This window comes from Grampus griseus (assembly GCF_964374135.1).
Source record: "Grampus griseus genome assembly, chromosome: 11".
In the NCBI taxonomy this organism is placed as follows: Eukaryota; Metazoa; Chordata; class Mammalia; order Artiodactyla; family Delphinidae; genus Grampus; species Grampus griseus.
In genome coordinates, this window is record NC_139005.1 from 100,003,044 (window position 1) to 100,020,370 (window position 17,327).

At 56.6% G+C, this 17,327-nt stretch overlaps 1 protein-coding gene across 1 annotated transcript in view; it reads left to right on the forward strand.

The window, feature by feature from the left end:
- TBC1D22A (TBC1 domain family member 22A) overlaps positions 1 to 6,292 on the forward strand; it is a 314,758-nt gene extending 308,466 nt beyond the window's left edge. The window contains exon 13 of the mRNA XM_082666699.1: positions 4,382 to 6,292. Within this exon, the coding sequence (XP_082522825.1) occupies positions 4,382 to 4,510 (129 nt within the window). The 3' untranslated portion in view covers positions 4,511 to 6,292. The remainder of the gene's footprint in view (positions 1 to 4,381) is intronic.
- Positions 6,293 to 17,327: the final 11,035 nt, after the last annotated feature.

Genomic DNA, 17,327 nt, shown 5'->3' on the forward strand with positions numbered 1-17,327 from the left:
CTGCTCTGTGTGACCACCAGTCTCGTCGTCTGAGGTCCTGGTAGCCGGGGCCACGGCCACAACCACGACGCGGGTGGTGACGGCCATGGTGGCAGTTCCCATGTGCCGGGCGTCCTGCTAAACTTGTGTGCGCTGCGTACTCAGGTCCTCAGCACAGCCCTGGCAGGAGCTGCCCGGCACCTCTGAGGCGGTGACGCCCCCAGGGCCCGCCGGGTGTCAGTGGGATGATGGTGACATGGAGATGATGGACCACAGGGCCACTCCTGCACTGAGCGTGGCTGAGTCACTGCCCCTCGGACCCTCCCGGCCTGGAGGTCACTCCTGTCACTGTCCCCGCCCGGCAGATGCAGCCTTGGCTTCCAGAGTTCCCGGCCACCTGTGGTCTGACGTTGCCCAGACTCGCGGGGACAGGCCCGCCTGCTGCACAGGCGCCGAGCCACCCCAGGCCCTGGGCCAGGCTTCCTGCCTCCCCGCCTCCGGCTCCTCGCCTGGAAGGCTGAGGATGTGGGAGAAATGCCCGAGGCCCCAGCCTTGCCCACCCCAGCCTGCGTGTCCCCATGGCGCCCCCACGTGGCACCCAGGGCCACCCTTCCGCGGCAGGTTTGCTGGCCGAGCTGCACAAGTGGCCGGAACGTGGTGGGGAAGTGAATTAAACCAATTAGGCCTGTCACCTGCCGTGTCAGCGCGGGGCTTGCTGTTCCATCTTCTCAGTTAAGGCGAGAAAATACTCAGAGTTCGCATCTGGGCCTTCAGCCCCGTCATGATTAATTCACTCGTCTCTGCGCGTGGCCGGGCTGTAAACTCCTGGCCTCGGTGTGCTCTCCCACGTGCGCGGAGGCGGCCTTGACCTGGAGCCTTGGGGCGAGTCCTGTGCCTGAGGGTTTGCAGAAGGGAGCGTGGTCGGCACCGTCGTGCCTGCTGCCCCGGAGCGGGGGGCTGTGCTGGGTGTAATCAGAGCAGCATTGTCCGCTGGAGAGGAGCGCCCGCCACGAGGGAGAGCTTCTGGGAGCCTCGCAGAAAGGGGAAAGCCAGTGAGATTCATATTTTAGTTAACCCAGTACATCTGTAACATTACCTTCAACCTGTGATCGATATTAAAGTTAAGGAACATTCCGCAAACTTTTGTTCAGACCAAGTATCTGAGATCTGGAGTGTGATCTACCCACATCTCCACCGAGACCCCCATAGCGGGGGGACAGACGGGGGGCCGTGTCGAGAGCCGCCAGCCAGTCTCGCCTGGCCGGACCCCTGCGCAGAGCTGAGCGTCGTTCGCCTCGTGATCCTCTGTCTGGCCCCCGAGGGCAGAGCTGGCCATGTGATGGCACGTGTGCCCTGACGCAGAGGCAGGTGGAGTGAGGGGACCTGTCTGCTTTGCACCCAGAGCTGCTCTTCCTTAATGGACTGTTTGGGGCCGTTTTGATGACACGCAGTGCCTTTTGTGCCAGACGTCAGGATTGGACGATCCAGTCCACGGGCACTCCTTCAAGTCCCCTCAGAAGGGTCCCACGCGGCTCCCGGGTTGGGGTCCTAGCCACAGCCCGTAGGTCGACACGTGTGGTGTCTTTCCTTCCTCAAGATGCCGGCGCTGCCTCCTCTGAGCTGCTGTCCAGGGAGGATTCCATTTTGTCTTAAGCTTGTTTGCCAAACTCCCTGGCGTTTCCCACAGATAGGAACTTATTCGGCACAAACGCCACTGCTGCTGCCGTGACGATCAGCACCGCCGCGAACAGTGACTGAACTAGTTGAATGATAGCGGCAGCAGGTGACCCTCATCCTGTGCTTTTTATATCCTGGCACAAATTAACAACCCAGAGAGGGAGGCGCGTTACTGTCCCCGTTTACAGATGAGGAAACCGAGGCACAGAGAGCCAGGAGACCGGCGTGGCTGAGTGGTGCAGGGCTGGATTTGAGCCCCGCGTTCAGCATCCTTTACAAGTGTGCGTACCTTCAGCCGACTGTGCCCTAGTGACTGTTCACAGGTCGGCACCGTGTGCTGTGCGCTTCATGTCGGGGACATGGGGGCACATGGACGTGTTGATGTCACAGAGGAGACAGAGCACCCCATGACGTCGGTGATGACACCAGGATGTGCTTCCAGGGTTCTGTGGGGTTGTGATGGGGGTGTGCTGGGCTTGGACCTGCTCCTCTGCGTCTGGCTGTGTGTGGCCTTACTGCTGGGCTCACAGGGGCCTCACAGGGGCCAGCCAGACAGAGAACGTGGGGTCCTGAGAGGGGACCCCTGCCCACCTTCCTGGACGCCACTGTGTCACCATTTCGTCCTTCCTGGGAGGGACAAAAGAGATAGAGATAGTCATACTTTGCAGATGGTAACGTGATTCCTGTCTCTGGAAAAATGAAACTCTTTTGGCAAGAAGTCCCCAAAGCCAGAAACATTATTCACTCTTTAACGTTGGAAGGCTCACCTCTTGGAACCTACCCAGAGGCGAAAGTCAGAGCGGGAAGGACTCTGTGGAAAAGATGTCCCCGGCAATAGCCCAGCTCAGGGCCCCGCCCTTCACCCTGCCCCCCCGCTCCCCCCACTGCCGTCAGCCGCACCACAACGCCTGCAGGGCTACCTGTGGCCGGGGTGGTGTTGGCGGGGCCTCCGCAGGGGACTGCCTGGTAAAAGGGACCACCAGCCACGATCCACACGCTCGCGAGGTGACATCCAGAGTGTCCAGAGGACAGTCAAATCGCTCATCATACCGAGACCCCAGGCAACCTGAGATTCGGGGCCGCTGCCCTCTGCGGGGCCGGGTGCTGCGGGCCTCCAGACTCCGGGGTGACCGTGACCTTGCTGGGGGCTGAGAACAGCAGGCCTCCAGGCTGTGCAGCGGGGACGGCACCATCGCTACGGTCCCTGCCGGCCACCGCGGACAGCACATGCCAGCATGGGAGGGCACGGTGACACAGGCCGATGGAGGGGGTGGGATGCCCCGGGCTGTGGCTTTGTTGCCGTGGTGGCATCTCGTGGACACGGGAAGAAAAGCACCACGGGGATGCGACTTGTCTTTGATTCCTCACAACCTCAGTGTTGTGAGCAAACCTTCCTTTAACTTTTATTCTGCAGACGTGGTCACAGCACTGTTTACAGAGAAGTTAAGATTAAAAACGGAATTGCCCTCGCGGGCTGCTGGACCGGGCCCTCCCTGCCACCATCGCAGGGGCTGGCGGGTCCCCTGGGGTGTGACCCAGTGACAGCATCGTGACCGATAGCCCTTTTCCCGAATGATGTGGCTAATAGATGTGCCGTGGCTCCCAGGTCGAAGGTGTCGCTGCCCAGCTCGTAAATAAGACAGGCCTTTTTAAAAAAATATCTGCATTTAAGGGCATGTTCGGCTGTGTCGCTGCCTCTCGTGAAGGTCACCCGGACAGATTTTTCCTTCTTTAACGTTGCAGGCTGCGGACCGCCAGGCGTTTGTATTCTCTCTCCGTCCACTGAACCTGGGGGACTAAATTAGACTCTGAAATTGAGTGCGCGGGAGAGTTGCTGAGCTACCGCAATGGGGGCATTGCTCCTCACCTTGCAGGCAGCGAGGTCATGATAATACGAAGCGAAGTGGATTAAAAATCAAATCAAAGGTGTTTATTTACGACCTGCTCAGAATTGGACTGGCGTCCGTGTAAGCTGCATCTAATGGTGAAAGACAGCAGGTTGGTGTTGATACGTCCCTGGGGACGTTCTGCCGGTGAAGTTTGCTCCATGAATTCAATTTAAAGGCCCCCAGAAAGTGTCCAAAATGCAAAAGGAAATGGGACCGAGGAAGGGAAAGCAGCAACAGGGAAGCCGCACTGGCAGAGAGTCCTGACGCGTGGTCCTCCACTGGGGAGTGGGGAGAGGCACGTGCACTGCGGGGGGGCGTCGTGAGGACAGCAGGCCGGGTACAGGCCCCCGCATCGCCGAGCGCCAGGCACTGGCGGCCCCAGTGGGAGCTGGGGCCCTTGTCTCGATGGGGAACCCGGGGCCCCGAGGTGGTCAGCGGCTGGTCCACCAGCCGGGAGGCAGCACAGCCAGCACCTGAGCCCAGGCCTGGCTTCTGGGTCTGAGCCCCGAGCGCCCCCCGCAGCTGGGCATCCCCGCCCAGATGGCCCTGGGCCCCAGAGCGCCGGGAGGCCGGGCGCGTGCGTGCAGCCCGGCTGTGTCGCGGTGCTGCCCTCCGCGTCCCAGCAGGCCTGGGAGCCTCCCGGGGGGCTTCCTCCTGGCTACAGGGCGTGGGGCCCTCGGGCTCAAGCTGGGAGGGGACGCGATTCTCGGGGGCTCGGCGGCCCCCCAGGCTCACCCCGCCGTGGCCCTGTGCATTTCCTCAGGGCTCCTCCCGCGGGGCCCCTGCCCGACACAGCTGGCTGCCCCGTCTGACCCAGGCTGTCTCTCTCCCCCCAGGAGCTGCTGCTCTTCCTCCAGAACCTGCCCACAGCCCACTGGGGCGACGAAGACGTCAGCCTGCTGCTGGCCGAGGCCTACCGCCTCAAGTTTGTCTTCGCGGACGCCCCCAATCACTACAAGAAATGAGCCTGGGCCCACCGCCGTGGCCTCCCCGCCCCGGGCAGCACACCCCACTGCCGGCCGGCTGAAGGCCACGGCCAAGGAGAGGCCTTGCTGGAGCGGCTGGCCGGGACGTGGTCCAGGGCCTGGCGAGGGCCGGGCGGCCTCTGTTTTCTGAGATACCAAAGAGAGCCAGGGAGGGTCCCGGCCACGCGGGGCCAGAGAGGGGCCGGGCGTCCCCCTCTCCCGACCCTGGAGCATCCTTGCCAAACGCCCACCTCGTGGAGCCCCCAGCCGGGGCGGCCTGAGAGGCAGACCCTCTCCAAGTGGCCTGCTGTCCGGGTGCCGGGGGCAGAGGGAGGTGGCAGCCATCTGCTTACCTACCTGGAAATGTAAAAATTCTGTTCTGTTGAGTGAAAGAGAATAAAACGTAGACAAAGTTACAAGTGAAATGTTGCACTAACCTGTGAAATCTCTGCTCTCCCAGGCCTCTGACAGCAGGCGGATTTCTGTAACTTTGTCACTTTAACTTTGCCGCGTACTTGCTCCCTTGGCCTAAACGTGGCTGGAAGGCAGACGGCGAGGCTGGGGAGCCTCCGGCTGCAGCAGCTGGGAGCAGAGTGCGGCCTCTAGAAATTGCCTTACTTTCCATCCATGACCTCTGGAAACAGAGAACCGCCCCGGCTGGTCTGTCGAGGAGCCTGCGCGGGCGGGAGCCCTTCCGCTGAGTGGTGCGGGGCGTCGGGCGGACGCTCAGCCGCCAGCCACAGCCTCGCTCGCCTGGGCCACCTGGACAGGTGGGTCCAGACGCTCCAGCTCTGTGATCGGAGCCGTGAGGGGCTCCGCTGCTGCACCTGCACCCACACCGCGGGGGCCACGTGGCCCGCGCCCCTCTGCTTGCTGCGTCTCCGGGTGTGTTGTGGACTTGATCGCTGCTGCAGTGTGTTGGTCACTGGGGCCGTAAGCCCAGCTGCAGAAGGTGCCAGACCCGCCCTGCCCTGGGCTCTGCCGGGGCTCGTCCTGCTTCCCCCACATTGCCCGCCCTGGCCAGAGAGCACCTGTCACGGGCATGTCGCCCGTGGTGACGTGGACACCCCCGTGGAGCTCTAGGCCACAGCCACAGCCTCTGAGCCCTGAGCCCGGGACAGGCTCCTGACCTCTGCCCCAGACTTTCATCCACGCGCAGGCATCTCTTCCCACCACCTGCCAGCCCTCCCGGGGCAGCCCCGCCACCACCCATCTTGGCACAGCTCAGGTGCCAGGTCGCTGCCCAGAGGCTGTGCAGCCGAGGATCAAAGCACACAGTTGCACGTGTGTGATGCTGTGCGTTCCTTGTTCTTGGCTCGTTACGTGTGCGTGGAAATCAGCACAAAATACTGTGCAAGTGTCAGAAGCCCCCAGATCAGCGGAGGGACCTGCTTGCCTTAGAGCAGACGGAGAGCACCCCTACTGGCCGGTCCCTGCCCCCCACCCTGGCATCAGGGGTTCCTCCCCGCGCAAGGCCCCCGGGCCCGCTGCTGCTTTCCTGCCGGGCGTCCAGTTCCACGAAGGCCCGTCCTGCTTAGACCCCGGGCACTGCCCACCGCGGCTCCGGTAGTCTGTGCAGCCCAAATGCTGGGGACACAAAAGATGTCCCCTGGAGGCAGTTGACTTTTCAGATAGGAAGCATCTGTGAAGTTCAGTGAGGCTCTGGGCGTGTCTCCATGTGTATGTAAACCCGGAACTGAATGCAAGGGGCGTTGACGGGGTCCTCGCAGCCTGAGCCAATCCGTCTGAAGTGATCAGAGGCTGTTCTGTCTGGAATACAATGTGCGAAACACAGAATAAAGATGCAATGAAAATCCAGCCTTGGCCTTTGATTCGGGGGCTCTCCTGAAGGAACAGGGTGCCCTGGCCGGGTGCTGGGTCACAGGTGGCTGTCTGGTCTGAGGCCGGGGGAGAGCTGAGAGCCAGGGGCACTGGCCCAGCCCTACAGCAGCCTCTGGACAGTCCAAGTTCTGGGCCTTTCCACACAGGCTGTCTGCAGCGTGCCAGGCCTGGCGTTGGGTGCGGCACCCACAGTCTTGCTGAAGCCCATCAGGGCCTCGTGGGGACCTGAAGGTGCAGGCGCGCCAGACTCAGACTCGAGCTGAACCCCAAGCCCAGGCTGACCGGCTGGGGGTCAGGATCCAGGCCGGCCCGGGACAGGAGGGGCCTCCCCATCGGCCACGGTCTGTCAAGCGTCTGCTTGGGGCAGCCACCCGGGTCTGGGGCCCCCTCCTCCCCACTCCTAGGACCCAGGACACGCCCATCTGCCCTGACCCCCAGCCCGGGGTGTCCAGCCCCCTCCTCAGCCAGCCCCCATCCTCCCGGTTTCTCAGGGCTGCTTTCATGGTGCTCTGTCCTCCTCTGGGCGCCCCACGTCTGCCCTTCCCCCGCCCCCCCACGCTGGGGGCCCCGCAGGGCAGCACTTTGCTCTCCGCCGTCTTGGGATGAGGTTCCGTCCCCATGGGTGGGCTGGAGCCCCCCGGGCGGTGGTGGGGGGGTCTGTTTACCTCTCCTCCCCGCACGAGCCTGTGTCGAGCTGGGCGGACCCTTGCAGACCCCAGGTGCCGGCCCGAGGCCACAGAGTGGAGGCACGCTGCCCACCCCCGTCGCCACAGTCAGGAGGCGGGAGATGCCAGGTCTCAGCTCAGCAGCTGGTGACGGCTGTCATTTGCTGTCATTGTTTGTTGGTGTTTGTGGCCCAGCGGTTTGCTCCTCAGGCCCGCTTTGGGGTCCGCGAGCGCCCAGGGGTGGCCCAAAGCCCAGGGGTCCGAGACGAGCCCCTGCCCTTCTGCATCTCGCCCTTCCCGGCACTAGGAGGGGCCCTGCCTGTGGGCCCCACGGCTGAGACGGAAGAGCGGGAGGCCAGGCCCTGGGGAGGTCTGGTGCCAGGGAGGGTGGGGCTCTGGGCGTGGAGGCCGGAGAGGAGAGGTCTGAGCGATTTGTGCTTTTGGAAGGACTCACGGGGGGTGGGGGGCGGGCAGGGCTTTCGTGCTGCCGTCAACTGCGAATCTGAAATGGGAGAATGGCCCCTGTGTTTGAGCAGCCTGGTTTCCCTGGCCACGTGGAGGCGTCTCTGCAGGAAGGCGGGTCCTGACTAAGCCGCACGGAGCCTGAGACTGCGGGCCCGTCCACCCTGAGCCGGAGGTGTCGCTGGGCCTGCAGCCCCGTGGGGCAGCTCTCAGGGCTGGTGTTCGGTGGAACCTGCTCAGAGTGTCGGGCAGCTGGGCCCTCCCTGAGCCTCCCCGGTCCTGCCCGACCCAGCTGGCCCTCTCCCCTCTCGTCCCCTTCCCTCCAGTACTACCCTAGCCCCATGGGGTCTGCCCCTCTCAGCTGCAAGGCCTTGTCTCACTAGTCCTGTAGCCTCACCCCAGCCCAATCCCTGGCATGGAGAGGATCTTCACAAGGATGGCCGAGGGGGTGCTCGCAGCCACTCTGTGACCATGTGACCATGCACGAAGCATCTAACCCTTGAGCCCGTTCCAGTGACAGACTGAGGCTAAAAGAACTATTTACCCAGGTAGATTCCAGATGAGTGGATTTAAACATTAAATAAATCCCCCCAAATACTCAAAATAGAAATAGATATTTTTATACGCAGGAACAGTGAAAGGCTCTCTGAGCACAATGCCAGTGGCAAAAACAATAAAGGAAAAGACTGATAAACATCTATAGTATGCACCAGGGAGAAATGCTGCACAACCAGCAGAGCTCTAAAACCTCAATAAACATGGGCTTCCCTGGTGGCGCAGTGGTTGAGAGTCCACCTGCCGATGCAGAGGACGCGGGTTTGTGCCCCGGTCCGGGAGGATCCCATATGCCGTGGAGCAGCTGGCCGCTGAGCCTGCGCGTCCGGAGCCTGTGCTCCGCAACGGGAGAGGCCACAACAGTTGCGGGCCCGCGTACCGCCAAAAAATAAATAAATAGATAAACAAAGATAAATGATAACAAACAGGTGAGACAGGCTGAAATTCCTTAATATCTACCGAGTGCTTGAAAATAACTGGAGACAATAATTCTTGGAAATAAAAATGGGCACAGCACAGAAAATAGGCAATTCACAAGAGGAAGAGATACAAGGGCCTGACAAGATGTTCACGTCATTCATAGTTTAAAAAAGTGAAAAAGAAGTCACAAAACGTCTGAGCAGCTGAGCGGCCCTGTGGCTAAGTTTGCGGTAAGTTATTAACAGCAGTAGAAAACCAATCCGCTCTTTCAGTCCTCCTATTTTTTCCGGAAGATTTGGCAATGATTTTTGTGTTTTTACTTTAAAACTGTGATGTATGCTAATAACAGCAGGCCACACAGCACAAATCCAGGGACAGTGAGTTGTCACAAGGCCGACACCAGGAGCCACTGTCACCGTCAAGAAGTAGCACATGGCCCGTACCCGCGGTGTCCCCGGGGGCCCCCTCCCCAAGCAGGACGCCACCTTGACTTCTGACACCATCGTGTGGTTTTGTTTGTTCCTAAACTGTGTTATCTGAAGGAATCACATGGACAGACTCTTGCAAACAACTTTTCTGTTGGTGAAGGTATCCCCGTGGCTGGGCGGCTGTGGTCCATTTTATCTCTTGCTGTCGTTTTCTCTCCTCTGAGTGGATCACAATTTACCCATTCCGCTGTGGGTGGTGGACACTGGAGTTGCTTCCGTTTCGGACCTGTTGTAAATACTGCTGCTCTGAACATCTGTGTGCACGTCCCTTGGGGGGACACGTGCCAGTTCTGCCGGGTGTGCATCTAGAGGTGGAATTCCACAGCCACATGGGGTGGGTATGTTCCACTTTAGCAGATGATGCCAAACTGGTTTTCCAGGTTACGTTCCCACCGGTGGGTTACGAGGGTCCTAGTTTCTCCACGTCCTCACTGCCAGCTCTTGGTGCGGTCAGCCTTAGCCATTCTCAGCCTTAGTTTCTGGTAGTGGGATTCTTCGGTCGTTATTGCCGAATGACCACTGCCCTCCCATCCTTGGTGGTACCCACTCACCTGGTTTACTCGAGAACGTCTCAGAAAATACAAGTTTAAGAAATTATTTTAAAATGTAAGGATAACTTTTAAAAGACTAGAAGTAGAGAGTATAACTTCCAGGAGAGGAAAAAGAAAGCTAATGAACAAAACTGATCGAGTCAAGAGAAGGTAGGAAAGGAGTTGGGGAGAAGCAAAGGAAAAATAGGGTGAGTAGGAAATACTAACATGGTCCAAAGAAGTTCAGATAGATATGCAAGTGATCATGATAAAGAAATTACTTAAACTCACCTATTGAAAAAGATTCACATTATACTTTTTAAAAACCCCCATAAGATCCAACAATATACTATTTACATGAGATACACCTAAGACAAAACGTCACAGGATTTGAAATAAGAGGATGAAAATAATAAATGTGATCCAACAATATACTATTTACATGAGATACACCTAAGACAAAACGTCACAGGATTTGAAATAAGAGGATGAAAACGATAAATGTGATCCAACAATATACTATTTACATGAGATACACCTAAGACAAAACGTCACAGGATTTGAAATAAGAGGATGAAAACGATAAATGTGAGGGAGATACTAACCAAAAGAAAGCGTGGCTGAGAATATCTATATTCACAAGGACAAAGGGTTGTGTCCTATGATGAAGAGACGGCCTCGGTGAGTCATGGGCCTGAGTTAATAGGGCGACACGACGCCAACAGAAAGCAGAAAATGACGTTTCCACAGCATAAACGGATAGGTTAACACATCTCTTACAGAAAATGTGGACCAAGGGAAGAAAAAAGTTTTAAAAAGAGAGATTTAAATAAAAATGATGGTTTGATGTAATAGAATTTTGCTCTCCACGAAGAGATTACACATTTATTTCCGGCACGTGAAAAAACATTTACAAATGTTTGGCCTTTGTAAGGGAGATTCCAGTAAACCCGAACCCTCGGCAGTATACAGACCTATACGTTCTGTCCACAATGCAATGATATTAGAAATTCAAACCAAGGAGAACATTTAAATGCCAAAGCCCCCATGTACATATAAATAATCATAAAAATAGAATCATACTGGAAATTACAAAATGATAGTGAAAGACTAAAATATCAAAACTTGTGGGGTGCAGCTAAAACAGTAAGTAGACGAGACTTTATAGCCTTACATGTTTTATTGAAAAACAAGTATTTAAAAGAATTTAGCTCAACATTCAACTTAAGCTGGAAGAAGAATAAGAGAGCAAAAGTGCAAAAAAAAAAACCCATAAAGATTAAAATAATAACTATAGAAGCAGAAGTTATTGGAGTAGAAAAGAAACACAAATAATGGAAAAGACTGATAAAACCAAAGTTAATTTTTAAAGTAGACTAATAACGTAAGCAGGGATCTTTGTTTTGCAGTTGGTTTATCTCCAGCGTTAGAAAGAGCACTTATACACAGTAGGGATTAAATAAATGTTTGTTGAATGAAAAATAGGCAACTATTTCTAAGGGATAAAATTCTACCATATTAACCCAAAAAAAAGGAGGCAAACTGCAGGTGCTTAAAAATCATAAGCAACAGAGAATGAGAAGACAAGCCACTGACCGGGAGAAAATCTTTGCGAAAGACAAATCTGATACAGGACTGTTATCCAAAATACACAAGAACTCTTAAAGGGCAAAAGAGCTGAACAGACACCTCACCAAAGAAGATACGCAGATGGCGAATAAGCACATGAAAAGCTCCGCGTCCTGTGTCATTGGGGAAATACAAATTAAAGCAGCAGCGAGACATCACTACATACCTATTAGAACGGCCAAAATCTGAAAACTTGGCAACACCCAGTGCTGGTGGGGATGGCAACACCCAGTGCTGGTGGGGATGTGAAATGGCACGGCCACTTTGCTTTTATGCATTAAAAAAAATTCATTTTATTGGAGTAGAGTTGACTTACAATGTGTTAATTTCTGCCATACAGCAAAGTGACACAGTTAGACATATATACATTGTTTTTCATATTCTTTTCCATTAAGGTTTATCCCAGGATATTGAATATAGTTCCCTGTGCTCTACAGTAGGACCTTGTTGTTTATCCAGTCTGTATATAATAGTTTACATCTGCTAACCCCAAACTCCCACTCCATCCCTCTCTCACCACCCACCTTGGCAACCACAAGTCCCTTCTCTGTCTGTGAGTCTGTTTCCGTTTCATAAATAAGTTCACTTGCGTTATATTTTAGATTCCATGTACATGTGGTATCATATGGTATTTGTCTTTTTCTTTCTGACTTACTTCACTTAGTATGATAATTTCTAGGTCCATCCATGTTGGTGCACATGGCATTATTTTGTTCTTTTTTATGGCTGAGTAGTATTCCATTGTACATATGTGGTACAGCCACTTTGGAAGACAGTTTGATGGTTTCTTACAACACTAAACATACTCTTACCATATGATGAAGCAGTTATGCTGAAGCTCTGTGGTTTTTACCCAAAGGAGTTGAAAACTTATGCCCACACAAAAACCTACAGACAACTGTTTATTCATAATTGCCAAAACTTGGAAACAACCAAGATGTCCTTCAGTAGGTGAATGGATAAACAAACAGTGGTCCATCCAGACAATGGAATATTATTCAGTCCTAAAAAGAAATGAGCTATCGAGCCTTGAAAAGATATATAGGAACATTAAATGCATTAGTAAGTGAAAGAAGCCAATCTGAAAAGGATACATACTGTATGATTCCAACTCGATGAGATTCTGGAAAAGGCAAAACTATGGAGACAGGAAGAAGACCAGTGGTTGCCAGGGATTGGTGGGGTGGGGGGTGGGGGTGGAGGAGGTGGGAATAGGTGGAGGACACAGGATTTTTAGGGCAGTGAAAATCCTCTACGTATGATACTCTGTTGGTGGATACATGTCATTAGACATTTGTCCAAACCCACAGAGTGTCCGCCGTGAACCCTAATGTCAACTGTGGGCTTGGGTGATATTGATGTGTCCGTGGAGGTAATAAATGTACCCCCTGGTGGACGATGCTGGTAATGGGGGAGGCGCTGCACGTGTGTGTTGGGGGGTACGTGGGAAATCGCTGTACTTTCCTCTTAGTTTTGCTGTGACTCAAAAATTTCTCTAAAAAATGTAATCTATTAATTAAAAAAACTCATAAGGGCCTCCTACGAGCAGCTGTGTATGAATTTGAAAACCTGGATGAAATGGACAATTTTGAGAAAAAATACAAATTACAAAAATTGACTCGAGAAGGAAATAAAAACTGAGTAGATCAGTAATCGCTAAATACCTTGAACAGGTAGTCACACGTCTCTGTTTCCAAAGGCCACATGCCAGATGGCTTTACAGCCTGTTCTACTAAACCCCAGTGACCAGGATTTAGCAAAACAATGCATCAGGTGGAGGCCCCAGGCACGGCTGGGCGTGGGGCCGGGGCTTGAGGCCTTGGCTGTACCTGACCAAGCGTGGCCATGCCAGGGTGGCCTACGTGTTTACAGCCGTGAGGTTGGCTTTTGGCTTCTGCGGCCTGGGCAGGGGCTCTGGGTCCTGGAGGAGCTGAAAAGGCTCGCGGTGGGGCTTTAACCGAGGAGCGGTCCTGGGGTCTGGGGAAAGTGGGGTCTGGGCCCCGGGGAGCAGCTGCTGGCTGCAGCCTGACCTGGGCCCACACCCAGCAGGGTTGGGGCTTGGGGGAGTGGAGGCCAGGAAGCAGTCACAGAGGGAGGTTACGTGCTGCTTTTAACGTTTTCTTTATTTTGTTTCATTGAGTCTGCAGGCTAAGAGGCCACTGGCCCCCAGGCCCCCTGCCTGCTTTGGGGTTAATAATGCAGCTCTTATCTAGAACTCATTAGGGCTGGGCCGCCCCGAGTTCACATGGTTTTGAACTGGATTCAGGTGTCATGGAAGAAAATGAGGACCTCAGAGTGTCCCGGTTAATTACAACCTGTGACCAGGGCCTTAGCGTTTAGCGACCCAGACGAGGGGGTCGAGTTATCTTACAAACAAATAAAAAGAACAGGGGAGGCGCTTACTGTCCAGAGAATACGGCCTCTTCTTGGATGGAGGTAGAGGAAGGGCTTGGTGGGTCTCAGCTTGGAGGGAAATCAGGAGAGGCGCTTGAGGAGAGACAAGGAAGCGGAGACAAAGACTAGATGGGGGGCGGGCGAGGAGGGAGGTTTCCAGGGGAGACCAGCGCAGACTGAGGTGGAGAAACTCCCGAAGCCAACGTGGAAATTTGAAACTGAGACACACCCAGATGCACATCAGCGAAGGGGCGTCAGATCTGGACAGAGGAGACCAGCGGGAGGGGGCGGGTCCTCCTCCCTCCGAGGGGCGAGGGGCGGAGGGGACTACTGCAGCAAGTCCGGGAGAACAGCGGCCAGGCCTGTGGGCGCTCCTCTGTCTGTCTCTGGCGCAGGGACGGGTGTTAGTCGGGGAGCAGCACCGAGGAAGGCGGCTGGGGTCACACTTGCCGGCCCCCGCGTTCACGAGAGCCAGTGCCTTCCATCAGTCGCCCTCCCTCTCCCCCACCCACCCCTTCGTTTCTTCAGAGCCTGGACCACCATCTCCACGACCGCTAGTTCAGGAGCTCAGGGTGGTCCCCACCGGGCCTCTGATTTGTCCTTGATAATATTTTAGGAGCGAATGAATGACAATGTTTGGGGCCTCCTGGAGAGGCCAAGGGACTTTCCAGGGCCCTATAGCCAGGAAGGCCTGGGCTGGCCTGGACCCTGGGCCCCGCACAGCGACCCCACTGGCGGGGATTAAGAGTCCACTCTAGGGGTCAGCACCTGAGGGTCAGAGAGCAGAAAGGACGTCCAGGCTCACCCAGTAAGTAAGGTCAGTGATGCCTGAGCCCAGGGAGACCTGACCCCACACCCATTCTTCCCCAACAGTGATCCTCCTTGGCCGTCCCAGTGGAGTCAAGGCCGCAGGGCAGAGATGGCCACAGCCTGGCCTTGGTTTCCCAGGTGACAAGTGGTGGGAAGCTGGTCCCTGCTCCTCTCTCCAGCCTGGAATCTCTTACTAAACTTTCAGTGGCCACCATCCTCCCAAGGCCACTGCTGTCTGGGGATGCTAATGGTGAGAGGGGCCCAGGGACAGCCGCCCTGACCGGCTATTAAAAATAATTGGCCGCCCACAATGCGAAGAAAAAGGTGTTCTCCTTCAGTTTGGCTGGAAAATGTGAATTATTCTCACGTTGCCATAGAAACCAAAAGAAGTTCCTGGCATCTTTCAGATATTTAACTTTGTGAGCCCAAGGATGACCCCCTGAGCGCTGCAAGGCAGCAGGGGGCTGCGGGAGGGAAGGGGGGAGAGAGATGGGGGCAGAGGGAAGGGTAGGGAGGAAAAGGGAGGGACAGAGAAACTGGGGAGAGATGGCCGTGGACGGGGCTGGGGGAGCCTGAGTCCCTGCCGGGAGAGCGCCCACAGGGCGGTGACCACAGAGGGCAGCGCCCCAAGCTCTGGGATGAGAGGCTGGGCTTCTGTGGGGAGCCTGAGGTCCTGGGCGGTAAGGGACAGTGGCCGAGGTTTGCTTGGACCCCTGAGTCTGGTAGCGCCACGTCCTTCAGGGTAGCCGCCTGCCCTCCCGGCCTCAGCGCTGGTGCCCCCGATGCCCTCCTCCCCCGGCCGCTGCCTGCAGCTCCCCTTCCGGCCCCAGTGCCCTGCAGTCTTGTCCGGGCACCTTCCCCCTTTGCTGGGACCCTCCCTCTGCCCGGAATGTCCTCCTCCGGCTGAGAAACCCCTGTGTGTCTTTAAGTGTCTAAGGCCCACTGTCAGGGTATCCGCACGTGCCTCCATCCGTGTCCCTGGAGACGCTCCGCCCCGCTTCCTCCTCCAGAAGCCCCACGTAGCGCTGGCTCCCACACTTGCCTTAGGTGACAGCAGGGGACCTGCCACCTCTGCCCCCTCCTCCTGGCAGGGAGTGGCCTCAGCCTCGGCCACCCCAGGCCCAGGCGGCTCCCAGGAGGAGTCTGGGCGGGGGGTGGGATGAGCTGGAGGTGCCGTGCAGGAGCGGCCCCACCAGCTGTACGGGAGGCCCCGGGCCCACAGTGCCAGGCGGTCAGGGGTCCCTGCAGCTCCTCCAGCGGTGACAGGGCTCCTGGCCACGGGGAGCCGGGGTGGTGGCCAGCCGTGATCTGGTCATCCCCAAGTGGACGTGCGCTTCGTCTGGGGGCTGTGGACGGAGGGAGTGGGCCTCCTGGGGGGTCTGGGTGCAGAAAGGGGGCGTCAAGGTGGGCACGGTGCGGCGTGGGCGTGGCGGGCCTGACGTGGCGGGCACACCTGCCCAGCTGTGGCCACCTCCCTCGCTTCTGTTCTCTCCTCACAGCTCTGTGAAGACCATTTCCCGCTTTTATCCCAGTTTCAAAGAATGTGCTTAGAAATGTCTCCGGCATTTTGCTAATAGCGGTGGGAAGAATGGAAGAAATGATCAGCCTTCAAAAATCACAGCTTCAGATTGAGCTGGTTTAAACAGCAGAATTTCCAGATTAGAGGCAGGTGTGAAGATGTAAGAACCACACCGATCCCTGCTTTTCAGAGGTGGGGGGAGGAGGGCCTGCCCTGTGGCCCAGGATGGGTGTGTCCTCGGGGGGGCGGATGTTGCCGGGTGAGAAGGGTCCAGGTGTGCTCTGCACGTGACTTCCAGTCTTCTCTGTCTCTCTGTCCAGATGTGATTTTTCCACCATGAAGGTGGTGGAGGCCAGTAGCGAACTGGGAAGCAGAGGAGGGGTGGAGGGGGGCCGAGTCCCAGGAGCTGGGGTGGGGCTGTCTCCCCAGTGTCTCTGAGCCCCACCTTCTAGGGTCCTGGCCCCCCTCGCAGCTCCTGCACAACTGTCTGGGCCGCCTGGTCACTTCTGTCTGTTCATCCAGAAACGGGGTCCCTGTGGCCTGCAGGCCTACATCCTCTCCCTCATCTTTCCCTGGACCCAGGGCCGGCAGGAGAGGGGCAGCACAGTCTCCTTATGCTAACTCCTTTGCCCATTTTACAGAGGAGGAAACTGAGGCCCAAGATGGTGGGGGAGGGGTGTCTGGTGACTTACTCAAGGGCACACCATCAGCGGTGGTGGAAAGACCGCCTGGGGCGGTGGGTGGGAGTGGCCGGCAGGATGTGGCCCGGGCGGGGGTCCAGCAGCCAGTGGACTTTCTCCCCTCCCCCACGTGGGTGTTCTCACAGGGTCCTGCCCCCTGGGGAAGCCGAGTCCCCGGCCCCCGAGTCTGACACCTGCCCCGGGCTGAGGGTCCCGGCCCTGCGTGCTCACCAGGGCTGCCGGGCCAGAGCCGGGAAACCGTGCTCCTGCAAGGTTTCCATCGATCTGCCAAAGTAATGTGTTAGTTCTCCACGTCGCGGGAGATGTAATGAACTGTCAGCGGGACGAGAGGACTAAAGGAACGACTAAGATGTCTTTTATGGTGTCATTACATCTTATAATAAGATTTACTTGTCAACTTAAAGTGTCATAATGTAGTCATCTATTTGGTAGCCTAAGGAAGACGTGTGGTTCAAGGTTCCGGCTGCAATAATTACCCTGGAAAGGCGAGAGCGCGGCCTCCCACTGCACACCCCTCCGCCCCCCGGGGCTCACCGGGCCCTGCGGGAGGGCGGTGGGCACCTCCTTTCCGTCTGACCAAAGGCTCAGTGATGTGGGTGCAGCCAGGGTGCTGGGCAGGGCACAGCGCAGTCCCGGGGCCCTGGGTCCCGGCTCCCTGTGGTCTTCTGCATCTAAGCCTTGCTCACGCACGCCCTGCGTCCAGCCCTGAGCTAAAGCCGGGCAGGGGTGGGGGGGGGGTGGGGGGAGGCCAGGGACTTGTCACACTTGGTCTTTGTCCGGCTCTCAGCCCCGGGGCGTGAAT